The sequence below is a fragment of the Amblyomma maculatum genome, chromosome 1 (assembly GCF_055883805.1).
Source record: "Amblyomma maculatum isolate TAMU_Amacu chromosome 1, ASM5588380v1, whole genome shotgun sequence".
In the NCBI taxonomy this organism is placed as follows: Eukaryota; Metazoa; Arthropoda; class Arachnida; order Ixodida; family Ixodidae; genus Amblyomma; species Amblyomma maculatum.
In genome coordinates, this window is record NC_139344.1 from 377,280,080 (window position 1) to 377,300,837 (window position 20,758).

At 47.0% G+C, this 20,758-nt stretch overlaps 1 protein-coding gene across 1 annotated transcript in view; it reads left to right on the top strand.

The window, feature by feature from the left end:
- LOC146208313 (cytochrome P450 2J6-like) overlaps nt 1–20,758 on the top strand; it is a 38,158-nt gene that overhangs the window by 11,415 nt on the left and 5,985 nt on the right. The window contains exons 2-6 of the mRNA XM_084587244.1: nt 4,337–4,594; nt 6,883–7,010; nt 8,662–8,768; nt 9,523–9,824; nt 10,752–10,864. Coding sequence (XP_084443370.1) covers nt 4,380–4,594; nt 6,883–7,010; nt 8,662–8,768; nt 9,523–9,824; nt 10,752–10,864 — 865 coding nt within the window. The 5' untranslated portion in view covers nt 4,337–4,379. The remainder of the gene's footprint in view (nt 1–4,336; nt 4,595–6,882; nt 7,011–8,661; nt 8,769–9,522; nt 9,825–10,751; nt 10,865–20,758) is intronic.

Sequence of the window (20,758 nt, forward strand, 5' to 3'; positions counted from 1 at the left end):
ATTTTTTTTTTTTTTGTTGTTGTTGTTGGCGCCGCCTACTGTGAAAGTGCTAGAAGATATATATATATAGTGGCTGCACAGCAACCATAGTTCTGCATAAAGTGACAAAAGCCTCATAAAGAAAGGTGTTAGGCAAGGAGACACGATCTCCCCAGTACTATTCACAGCTTGCTTAGAGGAAGTATTCAGAGACCTGGAATGGGAGCAGTTAGGGATAAGGGTAGATGGAGAATACCTCAGTAATCTGCGATTTGCTGATGACATTGTCTTGCTAAGCAACTCGGGGGATGTACTGCAAATAATTATTGATGACCTAGACAGGAAAAGTACAAAGGCAGGCTTGAAAATCAATATGCAGAAGAGTAAGGTAATGTTCAACAGCCTCGGGAAGGAAGAGCAGTTTACGTTAGGTAGCGAAGTACTGGAAGTAGTAGGCGATTATGTCTACTTAGGACAGGTAGTAACCGCAAATCCGGACCATGAAAAGGAAATAACAAGAAGAATAAGAGTGGGATGGAGCGCATTTGGCAAGCACTCGCATATTATGACTAGCAGCTTACCGGTATCGCTCAAGAGGAAAGTATACAACAGTTGCATCTTACCTGTACTCACCTATGGGGCTGAAACGTGGAGGCTAACCAAGAGAGTTCTACTTAAGTTGAGGACAACCCAGACGGCTATGGAACGAAAAATGGTAGGGGTAACATTAAGAGACAGAAAGCGTGCAGAGTGGGTGAGAGAAATAACTCAAGTTACCGACATTCTAGTGGAAATTAAGAAGAAATGGACATGGGCAGGACATGTAGTGCGAAGAGAGGATAACCGATGGTCGCCTAGGGTAACAAACTGGATTCCAAGGGAAGGAAAGCGTAGCGGGGGGCGGCAGAAAGTTAGGTGGGAGGATGAGGTTAAGAAGTTCGCAGGGGTCAAGTGGATGCAGCTAGCACAGAACCAGGTTAATTGGAGAAATATGGGAGAGGCCTTCGCCCTGCAGTGGGTATAGTCAGGCTGATGATGATGATGATGATGATGATGATGATGATGATGATGATGATGGTGGTGGTGGTGGTGGTGGTGGTGGTGGTGGTGGTGGTGGTGGTGGTGGTGGTGGTGGTGGTGGTGGTGGTGGTGGTGGTGGTGATAATTACTTCTGTTATAGCATAAACTTCCGCTGTACATCGCAACGTCAATCGAGTCGGAACGCTCAGACCGCTGATACATTACAATAGCGATCCACTGCCACTGAAAGTTGCGTTTGCATCCAGGCACGCCGAATGTCGGTGCCGCTTTCCAGCGCGGAGTAGTCAGCCGCGAGAATTTAGGGGATTAAATGGTGCTGCACAACTCAGATTGGAAGCAAATTACCAAAATGCAGCAGTATCATTTTCACACTATTTCTGTACTAATGCTCCCAAATTAAAACGGAGCACGGGCCTGTGGAAAAGATGCTCTCCTTCGCCCGGGCCGCTGATGCGGCAAACATTCAGTGTCAAGCTGAACATCCGGGTGTCCCACACCCACCCAAGTTGTACACAAGCGCATCCGCTTGCAAGGCGCGCCGAGAAACGAAATTTTGTTCGTTCGTGTGCTCCGTTTTTAATTGAGGTCCCTAGTACCTCAACGCGTATAAGCTGAAGCTGCAAGATATGAATGGCTCGTCACCAGTGCGGCTCCTGATTGATTAGTTGTACACATAAAAAGCCATTCTTTACTAGAAGAATGTCACCTGGGTATAATATTCACCTAGGGGTCCTGTCATGATAGTCCAACAGTCATACATTTTAAGTACACGGATAGCAGGCATTGAACAGCGCGCTGGCAAGTGTTTCATCTTGAGTCACTACAGCCCAAAAGCGCCCTGCAATGCTGATTTTTGACACTAACTAGTTGTACAGAGCAGAAGCAGACGTGAAAAAAGCATAAGCATCCACGAAGAATTACCGGTAATTGCATCCGCTTAACTGTATTCCCTGTATAGAAAACGAAACAGAGTATCTGTCCTGTTGAAACAATGACGAAAATTCCCTTTATAAATGTAACCGCGAGGACCATCTAAGGGGTTTGGCATAGCCTCAAGGGCAGTGGCGTAGCCAGATATTTTGTTCAGGGGGGGGGGGGGGGGGGGGGGGCTCACGTTGCAGCGCGTCCTCCTCCATATAGAATTTGTCGATGGATCAAATATGATTAATTCCAGCCAATAGCCAATAGCCATTGTGTATTAGGTGCTACAAACGAATTCTTGAATGTCGCGCAGTACGCACTGCCAAGACAAATGTAAAATATTAACTTTATTATAAAAGAACATATATGTATGTGACAAACATTGTGGCAGAAATAACTGACATCAATGCTTCCCTGATTCCGTCTGTTGAATAAGTACAGAAAATATTAAACGAAATCTAGAACTATATCAGTTCGAAACCAGCAAAGCAGTGCATACCGCTGATATGAAAACGTAAAGGCCAAGAAATGAACACTTTGACGGGAAATGCTTTATTGAATCTGTCATCCAAGACGCTTGTTTACATTTTTGTACACGTCCAACGGCCAATGACGCTGTCCTTTTTTCCATTTATTGCACAGGAACATCTCAAGTCCATCTCGAGCATGGACTTGAGATGCCGCCCGCTGCCGAGGGTGGTGCTTGAGCCTCCTCTCACATCTTTCAGTGGCGAGGGCTAGCTTCTCCAATGTCGATGACAATTTTGTGCATGCTGGCAGTGGAAACCCTTCACTAAGGTAAAGTAGCCGGAGAAGTCGTCCGTTGGCTGAGGTCATTTCCCTGGCGTTACTTCTCAGAAGTTCACCCGCCTGCTTCAAGAAGTCGACGAGCAGGGTCAATGCTGATCGGCGACGCGCCTCCGAACCTTTAAACAAAAGATCAGGTTCCCGTGGTCGTCGCCGCGGGTGGCAATAGGATTAAGGTCTGAAAGAGCAGCTCCTCTCCGTCTCCATCGCGAAAGGAGAAGGGGGGGGGGGGGGGGGGGCTTGGGCGCCGCAGTAGGAGACAAAGGATCACTCCGCCGCCGTCGGCGCCGCTTCGGTGCCTTTGGTCACGGTCGCTCACCGGCGCCCGCAAGGTCAGTTTCTGTTTTAAGGGGGATTAAGGTCTGAAAGGGCAGCTCGTCTCCGTCTCCATCCCGAAAAAGGGGGTGGCGGGGAGGGGGCTTGGGCGCCTCATCAGGAGACAAACGGTCACTCCGCCGCCATCGGCGCCGCTTCGGTGCCTTCTGGTCGCGGTCGCCCACAGGCGTCCGCAAGATGCGTAGGGCGGCGTAGAGCGGTGTAGGTAAAAAACGAGGTGCAATAAAAAAACCAAAACGCTCCTGGGCCAATGTTCAGCTCCTTCTCTTCGGCGCGTAGGAATAAGCGTGAAAACGAAAAAAACAACAACCACAATCAAAAAGCGCAACCACGGAGAGAGCATAGTGTACTGGGAGAAGGGCGAGGGAGTACCACTAAGAGCTGCTACAGCACGGTGAGGATTCGCAGAAGGCACGAGAAAAAAGAAAGCCCCAAAAGAGAGACACAGGGATTTTGAGGAAGCGGGGAGTCGAAGGCGAGGGAAATACCGCCTTTGAAACACTGAGCGGGAATGGCAACCTGTCTTGTTTCGTCGTCCACCCCCACCTCTGCCGCCAGCGCGAGTTGACGCGACGAGCCCGCTTGCTATCTAAACGCCCTTGAAACTTAGTGCTCGGAAATGGTTCCTGGCTTTACGTGACTCCGTCTGCATGGGCGTTGCTACGAAATGTAGCCCCCAAGTTCGTAATGTTCGTGCCGAAATGTATTTTCGAACGAACCGGAAAAAGATGTTGTAGACAAAACCCAGAATGCTTTCGAGCGCCGGTGGTTGTTTTGGTCGGCGGTGCATGACAGCACGAAAACATTTCGGAGGCGGGGGGGGGGGGGGGGGGGGGGCTGAAGCCCCATGAGCCCCCCCCCCCCCCCCTCCCTGGCTACGCGCCTGCTCACGGGATGGTTCTTTCGAAATCTCTTTCTTCCGAAATTTGGTAACTCTTGCAAAATATCTAAACATTCCCCAAGTGCGGCAGTGCCCGTCTTCTACTCGAGCATTTGATAAAGTTGCGAGGCATGATGCTACGGCAAGTGTCGCGGGAGAGCTTGAATGCCTTCGTTCTTAGAACGCGGTTGCGGAAGAGTTGGCAAATGTGCAAATGTTGCTAATTACTGTTGCGCTTCCTAAATCCACTTCCCATCTCTACTGGCCGTTGAAATGTAATAAACGATCCATCGCTTTCTTGTTCTTTTACGACGTAGTATTTTAGGATACCGTACCTAGCTTAAGGTGGCATCACATCCTCTCGTAATGCAGGCAGTGCTAGTGAAGCAATTGCGAAAGATCAGCGGCCGTAGCCATGCAGACAGTGTTCTGGAAGTGCCTTGCCGTAGGCCTGGTGGCCGGATTGGGGGCACTCGTGCTGCAGTACCTCTGGGATATGCTCAAAAGGAATCTGCGCAAGGACCTCCCACCTGGTCCCTTTGGAGTGCCAGTGTTCGGCTACCTTCCCTTCATGCCCAAGGACCACCATGGTGTCGAAGCTCTGAAGAAGAAATATGGCAGCGTATTCGGGTGCGTACCTACTCCTATCACTTGGCAACTCCTAGCATTGCAGTGATCTGTCTTGTTACTCTGCTAAGTCGTGGCAACAGCCGATCTTAAAACGGGTCTGACACGGAAACGGCGGCGCAATTCTCTACTGAGACAAAATGACCACCCACATTTGATGAAACTGCAGTATTTTGTGCCAATTGACCACTTCTTGTCGCTGACTCCTGAGTAGCAGTAGACCTTATAGTCTTCATAGCCGTACGATAAAGCACTCATACGAGAAAGTGGGTTTTCGGCCTAAAGCTCTTAAGTTACGGTTATAAATGAAAGGAAATCGAGTGTTATTCTGACCCATCGTTTGTGCCAGTGCTTCAGCATTTTGCTGTGATTCCATGGTACCATAAAAATGGTACAGTTGTTGAAAAGGTAACAGACTACGCGGCCTTTCCAAAGTAAATACGCGAGTGTACATAGCCATAGTGAAAGCTCTAACACACACGTTTGTTTTGCTCGCCCTCAACAGAGATAAAGAGGGTCGGTTGTAGCAAGGACCTTGTTTGATCATCCTATTCAAATTTCAGATTATTTTGATATTAAGGCGAAAGCCTATAATAGCTCATACTGTCTGTGTTTATTCTATCACACCATAGCTCTCAATCATCCTGACAGCCATACCGGACAGTTTCTCCTTGTCTAGCGTCATGCCAACGCGGCTGCATTGGAGGCGACCGCGGCTGTTTACTTTTTGAGCTGTCAGTGAAGAACTTGAGACAGTGGTAGGTAGTGGCCGATAGTGACAGGGGTGATCATAATATAATGACAGAGTTGGCTATGACGTCATCACATGGTGACGTCATCGACCATGAGGTGCGGTCATGACCAGATGTAACGCCATCAGGACGTTGCATCCGGTCATGTCTAATACCCGGAACCTTCGTCATCATGGCGTCACATCCGGTCATGACGTCATTCACGCATATAAGAAGCTGGCCCCGCCTGGTGTCTGATCCTGGCATCCGTGCTACGTATTTCATTTGGGGCTTACACAAATGCCACACCAAGCAGCATATAAAAAAGACCCAGTAAAGCAGGAATCAGCGGCGTTTCAAATTGGTTTGCAGGAATGAAAATGCGCAGTATATGTCACAATTTTCCGCGAACACCTGAACCGTGCCTTAAGGGAAGGGAGGAAGGTGGGAGTGAAAAGAAAGAGAGAAAGAAGTGCCGTAATCAGACCACCACGCTATATAGGCTTTCGCCTCATCTCAATTTAGTGGTCCAAAGTGCCCCCTAGAATTTTTTTCTGGCATTTGTAACTCTTACTGCGTTACAAAGCCGAGGCTTAAAGCGTCGTTGGAAACGACCGCAGCACTGGTCCACTGGCGACCACACCTCAGCATTAACGCCATGGCGCCATCAGTGGTTAGCCTGTGCGTGCTGCGAGTGATGATGGCTATCGTAGACGGCTGGTACCGCTACCTTGCGTGACTGCCCACTCGCGGCTTTCATCTGATGCAGATGATGAAGTGAAGCCAAATGAAATGAGAACATTTTGTTCAATACAAGTGAATCCTGAGTACAGCCCCGTAAAAGAGTGTTTGTTTGTTGTTGTTGTTTTCTGTTTTGCTAGGAAGCCAGTGATAGGATGGAAGTGCTGATTGCTAAGGCTGACATTGTAAGACTAAACTCAAGTTCCGCACACGAGTGCGGCATGTGTACGGACGGATAGAGATACCGGCGTACGGCCATGCTCTATTATACCTTTAAAAGTGAGGTGGTGGAGAGAGCTGCATAGGCGTCTGAAGGTGCTTCGATGCGCGCTTGCCTCCACCGCCGTTTCAAGGGGGCGCCCGCATCGAGGCGCATCTAGAATATGGGCTCCATCTAGCGGTAATCACGTATAGTAGTCATTGTGTGCAGCGGATACGCATAATTAACTGCATCCATATGTGAACCACCCATGGACTCATATCTAAGTTCGCCCCCATGGCCGGTCATTGAAAGCGTACCCAATGAGTGACCATGGAACTCCTATTCACGGGCATAGGGGGCGCTACACATCGCGTCAACAATCCGGGGCCTTGACTGAGGCCTCCGTCCTTCATAAACGGCTATACCTAACCCCAAATAAATACTTCACTCCCATCACGTTCCACTGCCCCGCCATATGGCGATGAGCATCGGTGCAGGAATTAAATACAGCCATACCAATTTTCATTTGTCCCCGGTGGCAACCTTTGCGTTTGTGCGTTTCTCAGAAAGAGTTTACCTAATCGGGCCTTATCCGTACTCTACTTGCCTGCACGCAGGTTTAGCGTGGGCAGCCGGTACTTGGTTTTCCTATGCGATTTCGACTCCGTGAAGCAAGCTTTCTCTCGGGACGCGATGCTCCATAGACCAGAAGAAACGCCCTTCACTATCCACGAAGAATCAGAAGGTAAGCGCAGGCGCTACGTTCGTTAAAATCAAAGGGTGTTCTACAGCACGCGTCAGCGATATGCATCCAGCAAAAGCAGATGCCTTTTTGGTTCTCATAAATAGACTCAAGAGGAGTATATAGGCTTTTGTTCTTACGTTAATGACAACAACGGTATTGTAGTGCAGCTTGCCTGACAACATGTACAGTTATAACTAAGTGTCTGATAATGTACTTCCAAAATATAGTGAAAAAAAGCGGCAGGTGCCTATTGGTTAGGGTAAAAGTAAGAATAATATATATTGGAGCGCGGCTCTAATTATAGGATGATTTATAACACGAAGAACCAGATAATGCTGACGAATTTTGTATTCTTGTATTCTCAAGATCCGCCCAACTGAAATACCGACGTCACAAAACTATGCTCATTTCCTCTTTTATTTTAATAATATTGGCTGCCCACTTAGTGCTCCTTCTTGGGTCTCTTTTGTTTCGTAATACTGGTTCCTGGAACGCCTAGATGTTATTGTTGCGACTGAAGGGAGAAGGAAAAGAAAATGCACGGGCCTGCTACTGGCTCTGGAGCTGAGCCACCTCCTCTGCCTCGTGCGGACAGAAAAGTAAATAGAAAAGAAAGGAAAGGAAGAGGGAGAGAAAGACGCGCGTCGCAACAGGCGTCGTCCACCACCGAAACGGTAGAGGTTTGTTGTTGTTGTTGTTGTTGTTGTTGTTGTTGTTGTTGTTGTTGTTGTTGTTGTTGTTGTTGTTGTTGTTGTTGTTGTTGTTGTTGTTGTTGTTGTTGTTGTTGTTGTTGTTGTTGTTGTTGTTGTTGTTGTTGTTGTTGTAGGAAGAAGGAAAAGAAAATGCACGGGCCTGCTACTGGCTCTGCATGTAGCCGAGCCACCTCTGTTGCCTCGTGCGGACAGAAGAGAAAATAGACAAGAAAGGAAAAAGAAGAGGGACAGAAAGACGCGCGCCCCAACAACAGCCGTCTTCCACCACCGATGCAGTGGCGGGTGCAAAGACAACCTACAACAGATAAAATTTGGTGGCTGGCGTGGCGCAGAGTGCCTCCTTGTAAAACACGGCGAGATCCGTTGCGCGTCTTGATCTCGAGCACATTCTCGAGCTCCGTGGCAAACCTGGCGACTCTCTACACATATTACTCACCTGCCCCTCATTCCCTCATCCTCCTTCACCAGAGGTGACCCTAGATTACTGGGGGAAGCTGCTCATCAGTACCTCCTATAAGGCCCAGCGCAAGATCCATTACATGCGCTCTCGCTCGGATAGCCCTCCAAGGGCTTTCTTTTGTTTTGTAAGAGAGCCCTCCGTACATGGAAGGGGCTCTCAAATGCCATGTAGGGGGCAACGCCCCCACCCTCTGTAATATTGGCAATAAATGTTTCTATCACCACCACCCATTTGATCCCTACTAATAGCATACTGCGCGTCCCCAAGTCTACCGCCCTAGCATTCCGTTGTTCTGGTCCCCTCTTGATCCAGATCATTATTTTTTTTTACATATTACCCTTTCAATCAGCGTCTCTCATTGCCTGAGTCGCTTTGGGACGTCAAACCTCACAAACCAAACCAAATAAACCCTTTCAATCAGGCGTTATTCGAAAGAAAGGGGAGTATTTTACGTCAACTGCTTTTGTTTTTCTTGCAGGCCTCATTGTACAGAATGGGCCACTATGGAAAGAGCAGCGACGGTTATCGCTTAAGACTTTCAAGAACCTGGGCGTGGCCTCATCTGCCATGGAGGAGCATATATGCGTAAGCCTTGTTACGTTTCTGATCAAAATTTGATTGCAGTCGGATTTTTTTCTTCTTTTTATATAGCCGGATAACGCATTGAAACGACAAGTGCAAACTATATGAAAAAGCGTCAACTTGTATCACGGTGACAAACATCTGATGATAACGACCTAATAGGGTATTATTCTTAGAAAAGCACTATCCAGCCTGCATAGAGAAAACAGACGACTGTCGTCTTACAAGCAGGATACGACCGTCAGAGCTAATCATGGTTTTAACCCATACTGATAGTGTGGAATGCACCAAATAGCCACTGTCATCGTGTCCCCCACACTCAAACATTAGAACAACTAAACAGTAACAAAGAAAAATTTTGGATATTCGAGCAGTAGTTTGCTTAATGTAAAATTTTCTGATTCACTGTGTCACAAGTTAGCCGTCAAAAGATGGATAGTCATTCAACCTATCACCACACCGGTCTCCTTCCGTTACGGGCTCGCCAGTTGCGCAGTATTTTTTTTTTTTTTATGCAGATTTATCACCATACTGCTCGTTGACATTAACTTATCGGCCACTTGCCGAGAAGTTGGGTTGGCATGATCACGTAATCTATACTTTCAAGCACAAGGCAGATACCTGACTACTAAAGCTCGCGGGTATGAACATGATTTATCACATCTGCAATGGCACGCGTAATCAAATAATTAATAAATAAATGATAATAAAATCAAACTATTCTCTGAAGTTTGTAACTTCACAAATTGCCTTGCAGGAGGAAGCAGCGCACTTGACACGTGAGCTAGAGTCCCTCAGTGGAAAACCCGTGGTGCCCGCGGCCTTGCTGACGCCCAGTATGTCCAATATTATTTCGGCGCTGGTGTTTGGTCGACGCTTCGAGTATGATGAACCAGACCGCATCTACCTGGACAAGCTGATCGAGGTCATCCCCGCGCTCACGGCTCAGGTGTCAGTCTTCAACTTCTGCCTGTGGCTACGAAAGCTGCTCGTCTTTCTCCGCGTGGGCCCCTGCTATAAACTGAGGGACGCTCTTGCCCGCAGAGAGGATTTTGCCGAGTGAGTGACTTCCAGCCGTAGACAGGCTGTGTTTGGGGCGGGTATGCGCTATATATCCCGCCTCAAGGTGCGACAAAATTGCGGCGTTCCTAAACTAAATGCTTTCGTCAAACTTGAGGCGACTTCCCGTGTTCGTGAGAGGGAAAACAACCTATTTTCAGCCTCATAAATTAGCATTATGCCAATATAGAAGTGCCCACTTGTCCTATAATATCCGCTTTTCCGACAGATCCACCTTAACAGACATCCCCGACGTATCTTTTGCGCAACTTCTGGAAGAAAAATCGCTGATTACAAACCAAAACTAGTACAGAAAGTACATAAAGATCGATAATGAATAATTGCGAGAAATCATATATATATATATATATATATATATATATATATATATATATATATATATATATATATATATATATATATATATATATATTCTGCAACAATGAAAAGTAAACATAAATATAAAATGTCAAAATGCGGGAAATACAGAAAATTGAGATAGCGGCCAACGGAGAACGCTGAACTGGAGCCTGCTGAGGTTTCTGAAAAACAACTTTCACAACCTGCTTTAACTTACCGAATTGCTCGTCTTATACCACATGGCAGGTCTTCGGAGAATAAGTGCATAAATATTATGTAGAAAAGAAAAAAGCATGTGCGGAAGCATATACAGTGATTCGCAAGAAAACGGTGAAAACGGGACATCTGATTTCAGGTACTAAAGTAGCAGCATAAAAAAACTCGATGTGGTTTAGAGGTGTCTAATTATACTGCCATTCATAGAACGGGAATCCGTGACACAAAAACCAGATATTATATTTCTACAACGTAATTATTGGCCTTAAATCCCTTCATGTTTATTTGCCGACATGAAAGCATTCCTCTCAGAAACTCAATCTTCGCCTTTCACTCTGATTTGTATTTCAGTTCCAAAATCAGCATGCATCAGGACACGTACCAGGATGGTGTGGTGCGGGACTACATCGACAGCTTCCTCAGTGAGATGAAACAGCAAAAGGAAGGAAGCCAGACGTTTACACGTGAGTGATCACACCCGTTGGCGTGCGCAGACAGTCTTTCCGCGTGAGTCCACAATCCTCTTTCTCGCCACTAGATGTCTGACAGGTTCTCTCACGAAAGATCGAGCGTTAAATAACGCGTGCACATGAAACGATGCCATTCGGCATAACACGGTACTTTAAAGCGGAAACTTTGCCAGCCCCATTGATCGAAAGACGTGTCGACGGCGTACCACTTTCACGGTACAGTCGGCGAAGGGGAGAGCGGAGGCTTGTGGAAAGGGCAGATGCGCCCCTTCGAACCATGCGTGCAAGGGCGTGCGAAGCCTCGGAAGTCATAAAGTGAATATAGTGACTCTAGAAGAAAAAGCTGCCCGCTCCGTCCACGCATTGGAGAATAGTTAGTTTAGTTTATGGTGCCTAACATCCCAAAGCTACTCAAGCTATGAGAGAAGCCGTAGTGGAGGGAGGGAGGACATCGCACAGTACATGTGCGCCTTTCTGTTTTCCATCGAAAAGCAGTGACTGCGGAGGTCGGTATTCGATCCCGCATCCTCGAGCACAGCAGCTGAGCATCGTAACCACTGCACCACCGCGGCAGGAAATGGTGAACATATGAACGCCACCGCATCATCAAACTGTTTGATGGTTTCCAGATAATTTTAGACTTCGTGTCTCATATTCCAGCTCATCTACCCTGTGGCCGCCTGTACAGCGAGAGTTCGCATTCAGGGCGCTCTCTACATTATTCCTCTCTCTATATCGTACTTTTATTGTGCTCTCGCAACGTCTTCTTAGGCTGGAACTTTCTTCCCAACATCAGGCCGTTATTAACTGTGCTCGTGCTCAAGTTTGCCCTTTGTGATGTCAAGACGACCGATACCCCTACTACGGGTACCAAACTCACTGTGGCTGACGATGTTTCAATCCCGCCATGTTCTGCCGTCCTTCTGTCTGACTTATCCGACTCTATTTCATACGGGCCTGTCATCTTCACACCCACTGACGGCTTCACGCATCCCCACTGTCTAACCTTGCCGTTTGCCTGCTTACTGTTGAAGCTGGCTCTAGCGCCATGGCCGTCATCAATCCATTCAAGTACCGACATACAGGGTGCCCAAGCTAACTTTAGCGAAGGGTTAAAGAATGAAACATTTGAGGTAGGCAACAGAAACCACGTGTATACAGCTGCCAGCCATCTGGCGCACGGATTTTTTTTTTTTCATTTTGCCATAAGTAACTATTAATTAGGATAATTTTTCAAGCTTACTAACCATTACATTTAGACAATGAATGAAAAGTTGAAGAGCACGTTCTAAAACTCCAATTGCATTTATTTTCGATAAAGACAGCCTCTTGTGTATCATTTTTCCAAGCTTTAAAGAAAGCACGCAACATATAAAAATACCAAGTGAGTGGCGCGTTCGTGCGGCACGATTGTGATGCTCTCAACCTGGGCTTCACTGAACGAGATCAGCGGCGGCCTTCTCTTCGGCACTGCACCAAATGAACAGATCGTTTCATCCACGTCTACACCGACAGTCAAGAGGCTATAAAAACCCTGCAAGCCCGTTCTTACAAGACCTCAGTACAACACCGCATCAAACAGCGTTGCCGCTACCTGCGAGAGGCCTCACAATTATCGGTACGAATTCATTGAATACCTGGACATGGAACTGGGAACAGAACGGCCCACCAAGCCGCTGGCGCGCAGCTAGAGAAAGACCGCCGGCATAGCCTTGATGTGGGCCCGTCCAACTCGGACCACCCTTATGTTCTCCCGTCTCCTTCATCATACCAGACTCTGTCTTCAGACGGCTTAAACATGAGCGGAGCGGTTTGTTGCAGGACCTTGTCCCCGATATTACTCCTCCGATCCCTTCCGGCCTCTCTCGTCTCGCCCAAGTTCTAACTCACAAGGCGCGAGCCGGTGCAGCGTACACACAGGACATATTGAGTAAATGGCGCCGAACCAAGATCAGCTGCCCCAACTGCCCTGCTGACTCCGTCGACCTGCAGCACTTGATCTGGACCTGTCCTGGCACGGCTGGCCTCCGTGCACGCTACACATCTGCTCACCACATTCAGACTTACGAAGACTGGACAGCCCCCATACCAACGCCAAGCGCAAGCTTAGTGCCCTGCTGGATTTCATGTCGGAGTCTGGCGCCCTCAACCGCACCTAACCCACTCCGTTCCCCTCTAGGCCTCAGGTCATCCTCATGAATAAAGGCTATTGAATGAATGAATGAATGAATGAATGAATGAATGAATGAATGAATGAATGAATGAATGAATGAATGAATGAATGAATGAATGAATGGCTCCCCGACCGGCCGATATGTCTGCGATGGTTTCTTCGTCCACTTCAGGCCATGGCGGTGCAAATCGCAGCGAGCTCATCGTGTTGGCTGCAACCATAGCCAATATATCAGCTTACCGTTGGGACGGGGTTGTCGAGTCACGGCCGCAGTAAATTTCGTTCACTCAAACCATGACTGAGAGAACCACAATTGCGGCCTACTAATGCTTTAGTCACGTGATATTTTTGTATTTCATGGGCTTTCTTTGGATCTTGAAAAAACGATACGTGTGAGGCTTTCTTTATAGGCAATAAGCGGAGTGCAGGCTTCAGAAAGAGCTCTCCAACTTTGCAAATCACATTTATGGTCTAGAGGCTAAACTTAGTACATTAGAAAATTATCTTAATTACTAATTAGTTAATTGCAAAATAGATATTACCTTTGGTGCGCCAGATGCCCGGCAGCTGTATGCAGGTTGTTTCTCTGGCCCATCTCAAATATTTTATATTTAACCCTTGGCTAAAGTTACCTCGTACACCCTGCAACAGGGAACAGCTTATGAAGTGGTTCAGCGCTACAGGATTTTACCGTCTTAGTTAGACTAAAATATGGTGCTCTGCTCAAATCATTTTGATCTGCCATTTATGAAACAACACAAGGCAAATAAAGTGAACTGTAAACGCACGCGCGAGCATCCTTTCAGGTTCACTGTATGCAACGACGCCCGGCCAGAATAAGCCTAAGAGCCACTGCTGTGGAATTAGTCAACGTCAAACACGCACACACGCGTCTTCTTGCATCGCCGGTGTCAATGCGGTGAGTCACAACTGATATTTGGCCTAGAGAACCGGCGGCAAAATAAAATATGTCGGTGAAGGAGAACAAAAGGTTTTGCAGGTCCTGAGCGTGTTCGGGGCTGAAGTCAAAGGCAATCATCGCGAAAATAGGGTCAGTAATTGTGGGGGGGAATACGGGTGTTTGAAGGACACTTGAAGGTGGGCCAGGAGTGAGTGCACAAATGGTGCAGTCTGTGTGAGAGCGGACAAGGTAGCAAGGGATATTCCTTTGGGGAGAACTTGGGGCGACAGACTGAAGTTCGAGATAGGAAGGTAGGTGCTATTCTGGGTAACGCGTACGATGAGATGAGGAAGAACGATTTTGCGGTCGAGAAAGAACTCAGTTTTAGGGCAAGCAACAGTCACCCTCATGGCACAGGTGGGAAAGGTGACAGAGGTAGGTAAGCAGCAGAGTCAGGGGGCAGGCGAGCGAACTCGGTGGAGCGAAGGCGGGGTGTAGATTGAGGACGTTCTGAGCAGACATATAGGTCCAAACGAAGAAGACCGCTGAAGCAGTCGATAAGGGCAGAGTGGGCCATTAAAATGTCATGACCGAGAATCACATTGTGAGGGCACTGGTTGAGGACTGTGAACAAAACAGGGTTGTGATGACCGGCAAGGGTGACTCAGACCGTGCACAGACCAGTGACGGCAGCAGTACTGCCATCGGTAACACGAACGGTGGGCGAAGCGGCGGAGGTCTGTACTTTCTTGAGCCGGCAGCAAAAAGATGAGCTCATGATCAAGATGAGATCATGATAAGAAGTTCGCAGGGGTCAAGTGGATGCAGCTAGCACAGAACCGGGTTAAGTGGAGAGATATGGGAGAGGCCTTCGCCCTGCAGTGGGTATAATCAGGCTGATGATGATGATGATGATCAAGACTTGGGCGCCAGTGTCAATGAGGGTAGATAGAGGAACATCATCCACGAACAGGGAGATTAGCTTACAGGGCGAATATATGGGCAGTAGAGGATTTCCAGGTCGGGGTACCAATGCAGCGTCACCTCTGGGAGCTGCATTTGCAAGTTTCCCATGAAGCGGCCGGCAGAGGACGGTGAGGAACTGCGGCGAGGAAGAGGTGAACGGTATCGGTGGTCTGGCGGGGAAGTGGAGCGACTGGACACAGGATGAGGTGGAGTGGTCTCGGTGCGGGGCAGAAGCGAGAAACGGCGGTCGCCATAGTCGGAGTAGCGGTCAACGTAAGTGAAACGTCGAGGTGGTGAAGACCAGCGGCTGCGGCAGTGGCGATAGATGTGGCCAATACGCGAACACGTGAATCGGCAGATCGTCGGGGGTGCGCCACTCATCAGGATTGCGGTATCGGTAGCGTGGGGTGTAGGTGTTGCGGGGCGTAGCGGAAGCGACCATGGGACGGACGGGGATCGAACTCTGGTGTTCCACGGTGCAGCTATAGGGGACGCCCAAGTTGGCAACCTCTTGACGGACGACAGCTTGAATGAGAGGTATAGACGCTAGGACGCTGTCCGAGAAGGGCGGGTTGGATGCAGCATGAGCGAGCGCTTCCAGTTCACGACGAACGATGCGAGTCACGTTTTCAGTGTTGGAAGGCTGCCTTAGACTCAGCAGATCCTCGCACGTGGAGCTAGGGGTGGTGCTGGGGATCTGGTCGAAGCGATGTGCAATGCGTCGGTGTTTGGCCTGTTCGAAACGTCGACAAACCTGCAGAACGAAGTCAACCGTAGAACAGTCCCCGACAGAGTAGAAGATTGAAGGTATCGTCGGCTATGCCTTTGAGAATGTGCCCCACCTTATCAGATTTCCCCACCTACATGATAAGGATGTGCCCGACCTTATCATGTATTTATCAACCTTTCGGCACAAGGCCAAAACGTCTTGAATATAGGTGATATAAGGCTCGGTATAAGGTATTTACTAAGGTAATCGCTAATAGAATGAGGACAACCTTAGACTGCAATCAAGCAAAGAATCAAACAGGGTTTCGGAAACGGTACTCTACTATCGATCATATCCATACCTCAATCAGGTGATAGAAAAATTCTCGGAATATAACCAGCCCTTATACATAGCATTCGTTCATTGCGAAAAAGCATTTGACTCAGTTGAAACCTCGGCGATGATGCAGGCATTACGAAATCAGGGGGTAGACGAGCCGCACGTGAAAGTGCTGGAAGATATATATAGTGGCTGCACAGCAACCATAGTTCTGCATAAAGAAAGTAACAAAAGTCCCATAAAAAAAGGTGTTAGGCAAGGAGACACAATTTCCCCAGTACTATTCACAGCTTGTTTAGAGGAAGTATTCAGATACTTGGAATGGGAGCAGTTAGGGATAAGGGTAGATGGAGAATACCTCAGTAATCTGCGATTTACTGATGACATTGCCTTGCTAAGCAACTCGGGGGATGAACTGCAAATAATGATTGATGACCTAGACAGGAAAAGTAGAAAGGCAGGCTTGAAAATCAATATGCAGAAGACTAAGGTAATGTTCAACAGCCTCGGGAAGGAACAGCAGTTTACATTAGGTAGCGAAATACTGGAAGTAGTAGGCGAATATGTCTACTTAGGATAGGTAGTAACCGCAGATCCGGACCATGAAAAGGAAATAACAAGAAGAATAAGATTGGGATGGAGCGCATTTGGCAAGCACTCGCAGATTATGACTAGCAGCTTACCGGTATCGCTCAAGAGGAAAGTATACAACAGTTGCATCTTGCCTGTACTTACCTATGGGGCTGGAATGTGGAGGCTAACCAAGAGAGTTCTACTTAAGTTGAGGACAAACCAGAGGGCTATGGAACGAAAAATGGTAGGGGTAACATTAAGAGATAGAAAGCGTGCAGAGTGGGTCAGAGAAATAACTCAAGTTACCGATATTCTAGTAGAAATTAAGAGGAAGAAATTGACATGGGCAGGACATGTAGTGCAAAGAGAGGATAACCGATGGTCGCTGAGGGTAACAAACTGGATTCCAAGGGAAGGAAAGCGTAGCAGGGAGCGGCAGAAAGGTAGGTGGGCGGATGAAATTAAGAAGTTCGCAGGGGTCAAGTGGATGCAGCTAGCACAGAACCGGGTTAAGCGGAGAAATATGGGAGAGGCCTTCGCCCTGCTGTGGGTATAATCAGGCTGATGATGATGATGATGATGATGATGATGATGGTGGTGGTGGTGGTGGTGGTGGTGGTGATGATGATGACGATGATGATGACGATGATGATGATGATGATGATGATGATGATGATGATGATGATGATGATGATGATGATGATGATGATGATGATGATGATGAAGGCTCGGTAGATGTCTGGGCCCGAGTTGCGATGTCCCCCTTCGGTCACGCGTTTCCCGGTTACAATATGTTCAGTTCGCTTGGTGTCATTTGCCTCATGGAGGTTTTCGTTCGCATGCCTTGCCGTCAATACTCCATGCATAGCTCCCGCTTACTCACACACGCGTGAGGTCATACGCCGGATCCTTTTGGAGCTTTTGCCTAGCATAGAACGCACGAAGTTTCCATCACGATGCATGGGAGCACAAGCGGCTTTCTCTTCTTATTGTAAGTGATCTGACATTGTAAGTGCAAGCTGAAACTGCCTGAAGCGATGCTCAAAAGCTGAATTTTCAAACCAAAACTTCAAGAGCACGTATGCTTGATATGCTCGGAACGTAGTTCACAAACATCCTACATGAACTCCTTATGCTCCGAACAGTTTCTAACTAATCACAAAATTTACCTTTAAACTTTAGAAATGCACAAATATTCAGTAAAATGATGTTATCTACCACAATTTTTAAAGCTCCAGTCCAAAGCTTGTCGATGTTTTACTGAGAGAGCAAAAGTTATTCAGGCCACAGTGATGATTAGTTTTGTGAGGGTGCACCAAAAACACTACGGAGTATGACACCATCACCATCATCAGTGTTAAAGATGGCGCAACCCTTGTGTGCACTTTTTTTCTGGCTCAGCTTCACCTCTTAGTCGGGTATCCGATGAGCAAGGGGCGGAGTTGGGAGGACTCGAATGACAAGCCTTGGCGCTTCTCCCACGCGCGACTGCGTTTCGCCTACAGCAGCAACGCTGGGTCGACATGTATGATGTTTTGATGAAACGTGGGGTTTTTAGAGGTTCTACTAAAGGAGTGCCCCCTACATGAGTGCGGCCACAGCATCTGCAATCACATATACAGGAATTGGAATTCGAATAATAGTTGTCTTGGACGATCATGTGGCATTAGGGATCGTGTTCACACTGCCATACCTAAGCAGCAGTAAGTTGATCTGCAGAATTTTTCAGAGATTCTAACGTGTGACTTCTTGCATAAGAACAGAAGTGGCAGCCGTGCAGGCGTTGTAGGCTGCATTATGAAAAGGCTCCTGTGCGCTTAGCGATCATGTCCGTGATTTCGCACTGCATAGCCACATCCTTATATAACTCACGAGACGCAAAATCTGGGGCTGGAAAGTGTCCGCAGAGCCTGACGCTGTCCTCGTATTGTATCCAGGAAGAAGTCGGCAGGGGGGGGGGGGGGGAGTGACTGTGGTACAGCAAAGCAAAATAAAGCAGTCCATTGATCGCTGGATAGCTACAATGCCACTAAAGGCGGACCAAGAAAACTCTGGAAACATTCAAGCTGGCCTGGTAAAAAGGATAAAAAAAAAGCAGGAAGGGATTCAAGATGATGAGGGAAATTGTTTAAAGGGAGGCAACGCTGTGAATATACATCAGTTATAGCCGAGTCATTTAACAGCGACGATAGGGTAATCCTCGCAAATCAGGGAGCAATACAAGCCGGATACAAAGCAGCTTAGAACTGGTTAACCTAAGCTGGAAAAAGGCGGAAACAAATATTCCTAAAAACACATCTACAGGAATAGATGAAATTCCGATCAAGCTGATTATTGAGCTTGGTCCAAGAAGGAAGGAAACATTAGTAAAAAGCTTTGGAAACAGTCATAACTAATACGCAAATTCCGGAATTCCGGACAACGGGCGGCAGAGTAAAAGAAATTTGATTTGTAAAGGGATAGGAGATGGGATGCAGATAAAATCCTACAGACCGATAACGATGACATCTGTTATATAAAGGTTGGCCATGCAGGCGGTAAAATTAAGAATGCAATCATGGGTAGAAAGTAAGAAGATACTCGGAGAACTTCAGAACGGGTTTAGAAATGGTATGGGGCTTAGATGATATCCTTTTCGTGCTTACCCAATGCATCGAAATAGCTAGAGCGGAAAACAGACCTTTGTATTTAGCCTTTCTGGACATAAACGCATACTAAAAGAAGAAGGCATCGGTCTGAAATAACAGATTTCCTACAGGAAATATACCGGGATAACAAAGTAGAAATTATTTGGGAAGGGGTAAGAAGTACGGACGCTGTCAAGGTATGCAAAGGATTAAGACAAAGTTCTCCTCTATCACCGCTGCTGTTCATCCTTTGTATGATAAATATGCTACAAGAAAATAATCTAGGTTTTAACCTATCACATACATTAGGCGGAAAAGCCTTAGAGCAGCGCCTCCCCGACTTAATGTACACGCAAACAATAGTGTGCTGTTAGCAGATAGCCAGGAAGACTTGCAAACTCTAGTTAAGCATTGCGGAGACGAAGGAACCGCACTAGGCTTCTGTTTTAGTGCTGTTAATCGGGTCTAATGATTTTCAACGGCTCAACTGGTCAGGGTCTTAAAATACAAGGCCATGAAATACCCACAGTGGCAGAATATAAATATCTCGGGGTATGCGTAAACGAAGGATTGGCATACAATGAAAAGCGTGTGCAACCTCTTACGGCAAAAGGGCGAAGAGATGCCGGGATAATGAAGCATATAGGGCATTGTGGGGTTATAACCGGTATGAGGTTTTGAGGGGTATTAGGAAAGGAATTATGGTGCCAGGGCTTACTTGCGGAAATGTGGTTTAGTGTCTAAAGGCAGAGGTACAGTCGACATTAGAAATAAATCAGAGAGCTGTCGGACTCTTAGCACTGAGTGCCCACGGCAAAACCACAAACGAGCACGGGAAGCTCAGAGTAAAATATTATAACAGGAACGTCTGAGGAAATTGCACAGTAACAGGTGGCAGTTAAAGTATTTAAATACCTATCACTAAAAAGCGTTCACTCACAATGAAGAAAAAGAGCTAGGAAACTAACCAATAAGTATGCTGGTCACAAGGACAGAGAGATAAACAGCGTTAAATAACAGGTGAAAAACACCAGAAGGAAAAAAATCGGATAAATTATATGGAAAAGAAAACGAGTGTAGAACTATACCAAAAGTGGAAAAGGCAGATCAGGAAGGAAGCTTTATTTGATAACTCAAGAGCCAGAGCCCTACTTTTTAAAGCTAGATCGGGTGCCTAGAACACGAGTTGCAAAAAGAAGTTTAACCAAGAAGATGACACATGTGCAGTATTGGTAAATCCATAGAAACAATTGAACATTTTATACTCGAATGTGATGGTATCCGTCCGAATGTCGATGCAGGCCCAGTCACTCTTCCTGGGGCCCTGAGGTTTAGAGATAACAGTAGTCCGGTGAACGAATCTGCGGTGAAAGCAAGCAAAACGCGATTGGAAAGCTGGTGGCTTAAAAGCAGAAAAGTGACTTAATGTTAGTAATTTAGAAATAAAAATTCAATAGTTATTTTTCGAGAAGTTTGCCATCAGGCATAGTGAAACGGGAGCGGGGAGTAGGAGGAAGCTAGAAGGAGTGTAAACAGGTCTCATTTAAATAATCACATATGTTGCCGAGAAACTAATTATTTAGCGTCCACAGTCAAGGTC